The sequence below is a fragment of the Filicampus tigris genome, chromosome 17 (assembly GCF_054856515.1).
Source record: "Filicampus tigris isolate MCC_2025a chromosome 17, RoL_Ftig_1.0, whole genome shotgun sequence".
Classification (NCBI taxonomy): Eukaryota; Metazoa; Chordata; class Actinopteri; order Syngnathiformes; family Syngnathidae; genus Filicampus; species Filicampus tigris.
Genome location: NC_141233.1, coordinates 11,152,221 through 11,165,658, shown reverse-complemented (window position 1 = coordinate 11,165,658; position 13,438 = coordinate 11,152,221). Strand labels below are relative to the sequence as shown.

The following is a 13,438-nucleotide window of genomic DNA, read 5'->3' as shown; positions in this document are numbered from 1 at the left end:
TAGGTTCGGAAAGAACGTTTAGTTATTATTTAAGGCACACCTTAATAGATACAGTAGACGAAACACACGGAGACAACTAAGGGGCAACACAACCTCCATCTTGTGATTCACAGGCTTGTTCCCTTTGTCTGATATACACGTTATAAAGCACACATTGGATTTTGCAAACCTTGTTTCACTCTATTCGCCGACTGCGTCAAACTATTCCACAGTGTTGCACAGTTAAAGAAAGGAAACAATGTGTAAAATTACATTAACAACAAATACCCACACCAACACAAAAGAGGTCAATCCAAACACTGGACCCATCTTTGTTTTTGTTTTTTTTGGGGGGGTGAAAAGGTGCTAGAAGCATTTAAAAACATTTATAAATATCAGACTGAGCGCAGTGTAACATCAAGGAATTATTAAGCATGGTTCGCAATCCCATTAAGGAAAGCCAGCATTTTGTTTAGCCCCCCGCCCCAAAAAAAGACCTGTCTTTGCACAGTATTTTCTTAGGCCAAAAAAAAAAAAATACAAAAACAAATGAAAGAAATGTAAACGTACTATATGCATGGTAGCACATTGGCAACTTCTCGTACACGTCACAACAAATATAACAATATGAAAAACAATTTGACGGATCAGAGTTCAGTGCATCTCAAACTGAGCTTAACCCTCTTCTTCTTCCATACGGAATTTGTGAATAAATGCTACAGTGGATGAATATGCATGTGCAAAGCCAAGCTCAAGTTTGAAATATATTCACGGGCGGCGCGGGTGATAATGTATTTTTTTCATGATAAAAAGTGTATATATGTACTGTAATGACAACTTGTCTTTAACTTGAATACTACAATGTGTCATAGGCTGTTGCTGCTGAGTGTTTAAAGATTTCAGTGTCTTAATAATTTACAAAAGTTTTCTTTATTGTTAGTGTATTTTTTATTCTGGTGTAATTTCCCGAATGGTTCACTTTTATTTATTTTTTCTAAAAAATGTACCGTTTACTCGTCATCTTTTCAAAATAAACATTTAAAAAAAATAAACAGTTTTTTTGTACCGAAAATATACCGAATCGAAGTTTCCAAGAAACCGAACTGAAATGTGATTTAGCGTACCGTTACACCCCTTAACGGCGTTAGCTATTTTTAAGCAGCACATACTTTGATACAAAACAAGAAATAACGGATGTAAAGTGTTCTCTAATGTTGCATCCTTGCTATATTTTGACAAAAGAATATCACAGATATGTTATTAACATACATGTGTAAAAATGCATAATATGCCTCGTTGAAGATGAAAGCGTGAAGACCCTGCAAAAAGATCACAAATGACCAAGAAGGACAAGTACGGTAAGTGTCTAAGCTACCTCAAGCATACCGGACGGGCCTTCATTAAAAACACATGAAAAAAACCTGCTTGCTGTTGATGCAAGTAGATTTTGATTCGGCTCAGTCCTGGGCACATTTTTTTTCCATTGTCAAAAGTTATATGCCATCTGTATCACTTTTTGGGCACTTCTCCTCTTAGGGTACCAAATGGGCGGAGCTGGCACACTGCAGTCCAGTAGGCTGGTGGAAGATAAACTGTTCCTTCGTGGGGGGGGGCAACATAATGCAACATTCTGCGTGTCCTTCATCCTCATCCTTTGTTATTACACAGCTAGAGCATGTGCCTTGACATATTTATGGTTGAAAAGCCAAAGTGCTTTATTATGACCGGTAAGAACAACCTCTGCATTTAACAAGGTTGCATATAAAAAATGAATAGTCTTCTTGGTCTAAAGTTTGAAGAAGTTTCTTAGAAATTGTGTGTGCAGCGCAAAAGCCGAACATTTACAGGTTCAAACCTTCAAATCAAAACCAAGCTCACTAGCTTCGAGCTGGACTATTCCTGACCCAAGTTGGGTGGACTCAAACTAGATAGAGACAAAATGTTCAGAAGAATATTTGGATTGAGACTATATTTGCTCCATAGGTGTCATTGTCTCTTGTGACGTAAAGGAGCAAGGCATGACTTACTGTACATACAGAAACAGATCTTCTTCAAGGTCACGGGGGGAAAAAAAAAAAAAAATCCTCGTCCATAAAGACTTTTCTCACCCTGTACTCGTCAAGTCTTTGCAATGTTCATTGAGGCAACATAGCAGCCCGCTTACATCAGTGTGCTTGTGCTGCGGGGACACTATAAAGTGGGTGCTCATGTACAAGCGATGGTGGGAGGAAACAGGGGCAGGGTAGAAGAGATGGGCGGGGGGGGGGGGGGGTCTCCAGTCCATTTGCCTTATCCTGATAAAAAGGAGACAGGTTCCACATTGTTGTTCTGACCGTCCTCTATTGCTTTGTTGTTGTTACTTTTGGACAGTTCACGTGAGTCCGAATCAGCTGCTGCTTTCTTTGACCTGTTCAGCAAACATTAAGTCAAACATTCAGAAATTGAACAGACATGAGAGTGCAAGGCTAGCAGTATCTGAGTATGTCATGCCAACAAGAGCGCATTTATTTCATAGACTACCTTGTGGAGGAGTAACATGTTTTGGTTTCATGCAATAACGGTCCAATTCATTACATAAGAAACGGCTGATTCAAGATGTTTTGATCGCCAACGGTTGTTTTGTTTTTGGCAGAATTGTAGACAAAAACCACAAAACTGATTTTCATGAAACGTTTGGATGAAAATCCGGTGAAACGTGGCAGGAGGAATTAGTATTATCCTTATGTCGGAATGAGCATCCTAAACAGATGGAAGATGATTTTCATAACTTTTGTGAACGAGAACATTATCTAATATTTTTTTTGTTGTTAAAATCAAACTGCAGGAGTTACCCAAATCCCAGAGTAAAAAAAATGGTACACATGGTAATACGTCATCCTCCGTGAACCAGAAAGTAAGCAGATAACTAATTAAGAGGAGCACAAACAGCTTGTTCACATTTGTTAGATGCCTGTTTTTGCCCTTTATATGTCACAATGGAAGCATTTCGCTCTCTCCAGAATAATAAAAAAAAATAGTCCAGTCATGTCTTACGTAATGGCCCAAGAGAATTTCTTTTTAACTTGTGTTTAAGGAACTTTTTTTGTCACCCTGGTCATCTCTAATTTTTGTTTTCTATTAATTAACCTCCAATCATGGGGAGTGTGGGAATGGGTGTGTCTTACTTTTCTCTGTTGAAGATGATAAAGTCTCTCTGGACGTTATCCAAACGTTGCTGCAACTGACCATTCTGGAGAAAAGATAAAATATATCAATTAGTAAGCAATAGATTTCCCACAAGTCTACAACTAGAAAAGCATGCTCATAGATCACCACGACACATCCGAATGCCAATCATCCTATTGTTTATGATACGTTATCTACTACAAAGCACACAGCCACTTTCTCCTCCTTGCAAGACGTTAGCGGAATTTTGCTGATTTTAAGAGGACACTTGTGACACTGTTGCCGCTTCTTTCTAGTACATACAGTACCTGGTCCACTGCTTCACGAGAAAACATTCCGCTCTGTCCTCTAACTCCTGGAGAGCCGAGACAAGTGCGCAGATGCTCCATTACTACGTCAAGGAGAGCTCACAGCACTACTGCGTCTCAAGCACACTTTACAGTTTACATGTAGACTCTATAGACCATTATATTTTATAAGAAAATGACGTTACAAAATACGGTGATCCTTCCAGTTCATCCCAAAGGCAGTTGGTGAGGTCAAGGCTCTCTGTATCTACCATCCTGTTTCCACCAACTGCCATACCAACTGGAAACCAGCAAAGGCACAGTTGATTCAGTTTGCCGTCCAAAGACGTTAATGGTAAAAATGTTACGAATCCTCCAGAATTAGTCACACTAACCTTAAGCCACCGGCATGGAAACAGAACTTAAGAAATATATTCAACCATCCATCCGTCCATCCATCTATCCATTTTTTTATCACACCAGGATTTGGCCCCTTCACTCTATGATTTATTAATTAATTGATTAGAAGGTGCATTTTGTCTTTAGAGTGCACTTCGATCCGGCCACCCCCTTGCGGCAATGATTGAACCCCCGAGCTGCGGGGTGCCCACATGGGGGGGAGAAGTGGCTGACTACCCTGCTCACTGCTGTCAGTCAGAACCGAGCAGAGAGGCCTTGGGCACGTATAGTCACAGTGGGGAAATGGTGCAATTCTATAGGGGACAAGTGGGACAGCCAAACAGAACACGAATATTTCAGGTTAAGGTTTAAAGTTTTTAGGGGCTTTGAAGCAGATGGCAACCAGATATCGTCATTGCTATCTCACACTGGGAAAAATCTTACATAGTTACAGGCTTGACACCATCAATGGGTCAGAGCATCCAGCTACGCATTCACGTTTTCATTCAGAGATGAACTTCATGGTCTTCCAAATCAAGACTTGAGTACATTGATACCAGGAAGCAGGAAGCTGTTATTGTAAATTCAAGCCACAGTGCTGAAATGCTGCCAACGGCATTTCTCTACGGACCACAAGGAAACAAGCAAAAGTACATCAACCACCATCCTTCTTCAAATACCAAGTGTGGTTATTTAACAAGCTTCAGGCAAATCGTGAAACTCAACAGCAAGAGCACGAGGGTCCAGTAGAGGTTTAACAAATATCCGGCAAGCATCTTATATTCTCAATAGTCCGATTGGAAACGTGGTTGCACTATGCTGCGATTGGATGTATCCCACCTCTCGCCCAACGCCAGCTGGGATAGAATCCTGCAGCTCACTCACAACCCAAATGAGGACAAGCACTTATGAAAATAAAAAAGATACAAAGATATAATCTTATAAACTCAGCAAAGCACAACACACTAACACACTCCAACTTTGAACCCGTGCCGCCGCTGCGCCACTGGCTTGGGAGTCGAGCGCTCTGACCACCGAAATGAGCTAAAAGCCTGAGCGGACAGAAGTCTGAAGGCTGAGAGGAGTGGGGTTTTACTAACGTACACCCGTGCGCTTCTGTTATCATCACAGCAATATTTGAAGGTAAAATAACACATTTTCAAAAATTGATATTTTTACCATTTACAACCCCTTTTCCCTATTAGTCCGTTAAATCGCGGTCCCATGGGTTAAGATTGGAAAACCTGCTGCTTTCATTTTATTTGACGATTTGAAGCATTGCCTCATTTCTTTTGGTTTGTAAAATGGGTGTTCAGTTCAGTTAATTGACAAGACTGTTAGAATTATTGTCTTTTTTTCAGGGTGTGGTGTTATGGTCACTTGAGGTTAATCTTTATTTTTTAATTCCCGAGTCCCGTGGAGTTGGTGCTGCTCATTTAGAGAATGAATGTCACCTGTGTGGTGCCACACACCTGAGGAGCATTTTAATCAGTGTCTGTGTCTATTTAGGCAGCACATTTCCTGAGTTCAGTTTGTTTTGTTTTGACAGCAACATGACCTCTCTAGGTTGGATCGATAAGTAGTGGGTTATGTTTTGACAGTGACGGGACATTGCTAAGTTGACTTAGTAACGGTTTGTGTTTGTTTCAACATTTGTGACCACATAGCTGAATAAAGATAGCTTCGTGTTGGGTGGGGAAATGCAACAACAAACAAAATGATATCACAACCCTTCAGTGGCTCCGCTACTGACGTCCATTTTGTTCAATAATGCATCCACAATGATTGAAAGCCAACTAATGACAGTACAGTCAGAGCGTTCAAAAGAGACTTAATAGTAATGTGCTTTTTTACGACACTTGAGTCCCGCCAGATGAAGTGTGGCTAATTTCAGCATCATTCCAACGCTATGCCAGCTGCTATTATGACCTTGTACTTTAAGGCTACTCCCTCATTCTGCTTGACCTACTCCCATTTGGCACAGGGAGAGCATATTGATACAGTATATCTTTCCAAGATGCACCAACATTTTAATTGGTTTTTATAATGTGGTAAAATCATCAAGTGTGTTTTTAATGCATTTTTAAAACGTGGTGTACTTGAGATGGCCGACACAGCATGAAATCACAATGCCATAGATAATAGCCTGCTGGAAAATACAAATAATAACAAATAGAAAAAAGCTAGGCTAATTGTTAGCTTTTCTCTTGACTACAAGCTGTTATCCTTGTTATTTTTAGGGTAAGTCAAGTCTTGTGAGAGACGTTACAGGCTCAGCTTCAGAAAACAAGTGAGCCATGATTGGTTGTTAACTGAGCCCTGAGCAACTGTGTTGTAATTTTCAGTCGACAGCAAGTGGCAAAATGGCCGCCCCCTGAGATGGCTAAAAAGGGATGGATTCTGCTGCTTAATTTATATTCCACAAACACAACATTAATCAGAATGCTGTGTTAAGACAAGGTGCATAGAACATGTTATTGTAAAGAATATTTTTAGGTTGGCTTCCCTTTTAAGGATTTGCAATTGTAAACATTCAAAAGGTAACATTTACGATTGCCTACTTGACAGTTTCATGAGCTGATTGGTCTCATTTGCAAGTGACCCCACACTAAGAAAATGACTGGAAGAGAGGGAAATCCTAAAAATTGAATTGAATTAAAAATGTGTATGTCCTGATAAATGGGATTTCAGCCCATCTATTTAAATTGTACATCACAATACCACATTTTCTTGTTTGATTTTCACCTCCAATCTTCTCTGATTTAGTTTTCTATTGCCACTCAATAAATGTGATGACTGCTCAGCCATCAGCAAATAACAATACCACTCGTTTAATCACTGTAAAGACAGTTGTTCAAATTACTAGATCGAACATTGGGGAGTGCTCCGCTGGAAGGGTGCCGGGGGCATTTCTCAGTGTCCTTGACTGGGTCTGACGTGCCAACGGGAGTGCTGACAAAACTATGAATACAGCGTCAAATAAATGTCAATACGTTCTGTTTTCTCATTTCACGCTTCGGTCGAGAAGAGCGTATGCGAGTGCGGTAAATGAGTCAAAATGGCTGTGATATCTCAAAAAAGAGTTTCCATCGAGTTAATTCGGGGCTACATTATGAGGTCGGTATTAGGCAGGCAGGCGGAGGCTGGGAGATAAAAGTGTGGTAAGGGAAGGGAGAGTGGATGGAAAAGAGGTCACGCACGGTGAATGGGAGTGACAGTGACATGTAGACAGCATTGCGGAGGAAGTCTCGGGACAAGGGAGGAGAGAGGAAATATAAATATGCAAAAAGAATACAGAGATGCGCTCGGGGTAAAGACGAGGAAGCGACTGGAGATGTGCGTGAGACCAGCTAAAATTCTTCATTCAATATTGATCTGTTACGCTCCAGTTATCACGCTCAATATCTATTCCTTAAACACACACATACATATGACGTTGCATAGACTTTTTTTCATAGCTTTATCACTTAAATGCATGCATCACAAGCGACCTCGCAGCAAAAGGTCAAGCATTGAACCGTTCCAATCCAGTTCAATATATTTTTGGTCAACATAGGTCAAATAGCCCCCGGGCCGGACTTTGCTAGGTGGTCATAATTCATTGTTTTGCAGAGGTGGTGGCCATGTACGTACATACATCAAATCATGAGAGACCTTTCAATTAATGTTCATGTCTTTTGGGTTTTGCTTGTTCTTTGGCTTTTGGTGGCTTCTTTGCAACCAGAAGGAGCAGCATAAACAAGGGCTATTAATTATGAAAAATGAAGAGAAGAATATACACAGGAACTTATGTGTGAAGTGAGGTGGAGAAATGTAAGAGGACAATGAGCAATTAAATGTTTTTTTTATTTTATTTTTTTTTACACTTGTTAAAAAGTGTTAATTCATGTGCTGTCAAAACACGTTTTATGATGGCAGGTGGACCCAACACATGCTTTGAAGTTCACACAGGTAATACTGAAATAAAATCAGAACAGATTGTATTGTACCTTATAAGGTCCCACTTTAATACTTATTAAAATATTACAAAATATTCACTTATTTCGGCTACTACAGCATAATTTCCCAGCAATTCCAAAACTGGACAGCGCTTCTTGGCCTTGTTGTGGTCTTGTGCATTTAAAGATATTTGACTTCAATGTCAACTCCTGCATTGAAGACCAGAAAAGATGCAAAGCGTCAATTTTAGGTTAATCTGACTACCTATATATCCATGCAAGGCAAACTGGATTCCCATTTGAATATGACGGTTGGGTTAGATTGCTGTATTTACTCTTTACGTTGCATAAAATTCTATGTACATAATAAGGCTATACACTTTCATATTAAATTGGAGATCAAACACTTATCCCACGCTTTGAGTCCGTGAGTTAAACCTTGTCCAACAACTAAAACTACACAGCATGTAGCAGAAGAGCATTTGAAATCGTCCCAAGTTTTTCAGCTTTTTAGTTGGTAAGACATGAGAGACAAACAAAGAAAAAATCAGCTGAGGTCTTTCACAGCAACGGTGGTTAACTCAGCATTACATGAAACCTTAAATCACTCAAATTTCCACTTGAATTTCCTTCATTTACATTATACAGCGTGTAATGTGGGTAGACGTGTGAGTGCACCAGCCGCGTTGCACTTGACTGGACGATCAAATGAACCTTTCTGTTCTTGCCTCTGTTTTGTATAAACACCCGCAGGAGTACAACTGATTTATGTGCGTCAAAGACTGGGCAGAAAATTGAAATAGAGCACGAGGACCATGTTATTTGCCTTGCAAAGTCAGGCAGCGGGCAGGCGGACCATTTGTTGTGATGGTGAGTGAGTCCTTTAACATGTCCTTGACATTCTTATGAGCAATTGTAAGATGACAAACCTAACTTGTAAAGTATGCACACATAGGGATATCCCATGTGATTATTTGATTGTTATTATTTGGTATTACCTGTGGTGACTCATCTGAACCCTGGTCCTTGGTCTTTCTAGCGAGCCTTTTTTTCTTTTTGTGAAGAGGTTTGGACTCCAGGATCATCTCCTCTAGCTCAAATGTAGGATCACAGTTTAGTCGCCGTTTCTGCAAAAAGTCACATCGTGTAAGTGGTTCAGAAAACATGATGACCATTAAATAGTGATTACATTTGAAAAGATTGTGTGAAACTAAATCTTATGTTTTAGCTGGGGTCAAGAGTTTGTTTTGAACATGTTAAATCATGCAAAAACGATCAAGTGGAGTTACGGAAGAAATTAAAACACGGGCCAAGACTTGAAAGCCTTAATCTCTTTTAATTAATTACAGAAAAAAAAAAAAAAAACACTTCAGGCAACAGTAAAAACTCATTGTCCTAGTTCTTGACACAGTGATCACATTGATAGACAATTATAATCAGGATACTAAGAGAATAAAACGAATTTCAGTTGAATTGTGAATAGGAAGAAGCAGAACAATCTTCACCAAGTGTGAATTAATACATGCTATGTTACAACCTCTATTTTTTGTTTTAGTTGTTTGTTCAACCCTGAACCCCTTCAATTTTCAGGATCGGAATAAAAGTGCTGATTAGCAATTTCCCGACCACCTACAGTTTTTTTGCTCTTAATATCCACTTGCATTGGGGCCAAGTAATGCAGGTAGTGCTCGCTGTGTGTGCCAGCCTGCCACCTACAGGGACAGCAGCACCTGGCACATTATTTTTCCAATCGAGTCAACCAGACACATACAGTACCTGATTGTTTGCCCTAGTTTCAATCAGTAGTATTCAGTTGTTACCTTATAATTTTTTTGGTACACTGTGTTAGAGTGTCAACACAGTGTGAGACCATCATCAGGAAGCAGTGTGCGCAAACTGAGCAACTAGGACAGTCTCCATGAAATCTTTGCCTGCCACCAAAAAGAAAATATTGGTGTCGAGATCACAGGATTTATGGTTGTATTTTATGTTCCCGTAAGCCGCTGACTACAACGTGATTTATGTAGCAATGGCATACGGAAGAAATTGTCATATCTCGAATGTGCAACAAAATACAGTCAGGACAGAGTCCCAAATGCTCTGTTATGCGCGGATTGAGCATTTTGTGTTCAAGTGGCACGCCGTGTCAGTCGAATTGTCATGCTCACATTGGGAATAAAGCCCGGAGGAATCTGTTTGCTGAGCACAGTGTCCCAGCTGACGTCCGACATATAGTCCAGATCCTGCAGCTCCGCCAGACAGGAAATGCGCTTGTGGACGTCTATGCACAGCAACTGCAGGGGACAAAAATGATGCAAAATAGGTGAAAAACAAAAAAGTTTGCCGGGGGGAGGCACGGAGCCCCACTGAGACATGAGCGGTCTGAGAATGAGGATTTAGCTGCAAGATAGTGCAGTGATGGTGGACGGAATTTTTGGGGTAGAGGATGATAACCAGCGACGGTTAGAGCGGCCGAAGGAGGGTCAAACACAACAGCTTCCATATAGAAAGCAAATGGTGACTGAGCAGAGTTCTGCAGGTCACGAAGTGTGAAGGATAATGATAAAATATATTGCGCGTGGAATTTTCAACTTACGCTCCCTTTACATCAGCCTCATGCGCACACGCGCACACACACTTTCAGTCCCTCACACACTCTTATACACACTTGGAATGCCAATGAGGTGCATGAAGTCGGCGCACGGAGAAATGCAACAGTTAGACTGCAGTGGATGGCTGCCAAGACTAAGCCCGCATACACACACGTTCAAGTGTATCAGCCGATGAGGACTTGCGAGGAGCTTAATCGAAACAAGAGGAATGGACTCCAGACACTTCATTATCACAACTTTGTGTTCCTTTTGTCTTTGCAGCTAGAAGATCTTAGCTGCCGAGCACAGGAAGGTGATGCTTTGTGTATGCGTATTAAGCACATTTTGGGCTGAGGAGCTGTTTCCATGACATTGTTCCCCACTGAAAAGTTGTTTTGGCTGTTTGCTTGCACGAGAACATTTTGGAGTGGAAGCATTTTTGAAATGACAGTTATTATTTTGAATAGAGACATCCTCATGCAAACCAACAACCAAAGCAACAATGGCAATCTGCATGATGACACAGCCTGTGAGCATGTATGCTTTTCAAATGACAGAAAAAAGACAATTCAAACATTATGTCCAAATCACAAACATACAGTATAAGTTGATACTATAGAAGATGTTTGTTTTGATTGCTTGTAGAAATAGATTTCGATTTCTGGAGTGCCTGCTCACCCATCAAGTGTCAAGTCTAATATCATTTTGAACTTATCTTAAAACATCCATAGGTGAATTTTTCAGCAAGTAGCTGGGGATAGGTTCCACAGTAAAAAAAAAAAAAAAAATACATATATAGGGTGATATACATTGCTTCCACTTGTTTGATCATAGCGCAAAATGCGGCAGATCCTGATTTTTATGAGTTCAAGGCTCGCTACAGGTGTTTGCCGTTTTGGCAGGCTGGTTACCGACACGCTTGGTGTGCCAGCACAACCCAGGGAGTGCCGTTGATTTGGAGATGCACCTGGCAGAGTTACAATTTGGTGGCAGAACATCAATCTAAAATTGTGGTCAGACCGAATCTAAGTAGAGTAGACAGCTCTTCTAACGTGACACATTTCCTTCATAAATTTGTAAAGAGCGGGCATCAATCCTTCCGAGTGATTGTACAAATTATTTAATTGAACGCATCATCATCATTATAATAATTATTATTATTATTCTGTTTTTCAAATCATCCAACTGGGCGACACAGCTATGGGGCGGGCACACGAACTGTCAGGGGCGAGAGGGGCCGCCTTCAAGTGCCACTTCACAGCGCAGAGATGTCCGCCATGTAGACACTCTAAAGTATGCAGTCCATGACTAGAATGCCGCATTTAAAGGGAATGAGAGGACCCGCTTTGATCAGCCATGATTGAAGTCGGCTGTGGCCACACCCACAACGGTGGTCTCTCTGATCCGCCCACCTGCCCACGGCTATGGAATTACCAAGACCGTGTCTAATGTGCACAGAGCTATGCCATTCACCAAAATAGAGCCCATAGTTGAATTTGTGAATAGTGAACCACGATTATCTGGTTGATTATTGTATATAGATACTTTGGAATATCATTATTGGAGAGGAGACGTGAGGCAGCAACCGATGGTGTCTGGAGAAGATTTAGTTGAATGGTGTGCAGATGAGTTACATTGAGTCGGGTATACCTTTCTGAGAAGTGACTTCATCTCTGAGGACCACGCTGCTGGGAAGCTGAGGTGGACTTTGTGGAAGGTGTGAAGGATCTCATTGGCTGGGGTGCTGGACCTCATCACATACGGCCTCTGAAAGTCGGAGAGGAGACGGGAGACAATCTTACAAATGCTTGGGTTTAACTGTCTGCAGGAGTTTCTTTGACAAAGTGGGTGTCTTAAAAGCAATCAGCACCTTTCTGTTTTTTTCCCTCATGCTTCTCCCTCGGGTTCTGTTAATTTTCTGCCTCCATGAGGACAAATGATACAGCATAAAGGGACTACATGATTCTTTTCAAAACAGCAAGAAAGAGATGGCTTGCTAACCACCTTTTTTTCCCCTTTTTTTGTCCAAGAACCCAACTTATTTTGAAACATGCCCGACAAGAAATGCCGAATATGTCGATGAGTAGATGTTTCTTGTCTGTGCTTCGCTGGGTGGAATTTCCCCTCCAAATTACAACTAATCTTTCATAGATGATTGACATTCTTTTGGAAGAAGTACCATTTTCGGAACATATTACGTAGCGTAGTAAGTGATGGGATTGAGAAAAATCAATAATAAAATAATTTGAATTTGAATCAGTTGACAAATGACAATGTTCTCACACACCCTTGAGAAGTTTAGCAATCAATCAGTGTCTGGCCCTGTAGGTGGCAGTAATGCGCCTTGAGTATTATCCACAAGGAAGACTGAGGGTGTTTATTGGGAATTTGCAGCGAGAAGATTGAATGAAAAGATTCTGCGCCATGTTTATTTCCATGACATTTTTAATTTAAGTCCTCCAGATGAGACCAGCAAAAGGAAAAATATAAACCTCATTTGAGGAAATCAATTGCAATTACATGGCTCTCATAATAATCTTGAATATATTTCCATAGGCTCCCATCTGTGTCATGGCGTGACTAAAATATTCAAGCATATTCACCAGTAAGGTCAGTCTAAATGGAAAATTCAATTACCGCTTTATCCCCTTCTGTTTTATGGGGACGGGCGGCGGGCCTGGCTCACTCCCACGGGCTTCCATATTTATTGTTCAGTGTGATAATAAGTAGTGCAGGGCCAAGCCAAGACGACACTGAGATAACAATGGTTTGTTTGTTACCTGCCCTCTGAGCAGCTCGTAAGCTGTGATGCCCAATGACCACCAATCCACTGAGAAGGAGTAACCAGGATGGGAGCCTTCAAAGATCTGAAACAGCTCCGGAGCTGCAACGATAAAAACGACCCTGATATAAAATATTGAGTATTCAGAGAAAAGAGGCAGTTTGGTGGCATTCGGTTACAATTAAAGACTAGTGGAACAAGTAACTGCACTTGAATCCTTTGACCCAACAGTGTACCCCTGCTGTACTGGAGTTCATCTTTTACGCACCCACTATACCGCAGATGATTAAGCAATCA

At 40.9% G+C, this 13,438-nt stretch overlaps 1 protein-coding gene across 1 annotated transcript in view; it reads right to left on the bottom strand.

Moving 5' to 3' along the window:
• Positions 1–13,438, bottom strand: part of stk32a (serine/threonine kinase 32A) — a 37,048-nt gene continuing 23,610 nt past the window's right edge. Inside the window, exons 8-13 of the mRNA XM_086013048.1 lie at positions 13,140–13,243; positions 12,010–12,126; positions 9,937–10,062; positions 8,767–8,895; positions 3,144–3,208; positions 1–2,386 (exon numbers count right to left, since the gene is read on the bottom strand). Coding sequence (XP_085869174.1) covers positions 2,269–2,386; positions 3,144–3,208; positions 8,767–8,895; positions 9,937–10,062; positions 12,010–12,126; positions 13,140–13,243 — 659 coding nt within the window. The 3' untranslated portion in view covers positions 1–2,268. The remainder of the gene's footprint in view (positions 2,387–3,143; positions 3,209–8,766; positions 8,896–9,936; positions 10,063–12,009; positions 12,127–13,139; positions 13,244–13,438) is intronic.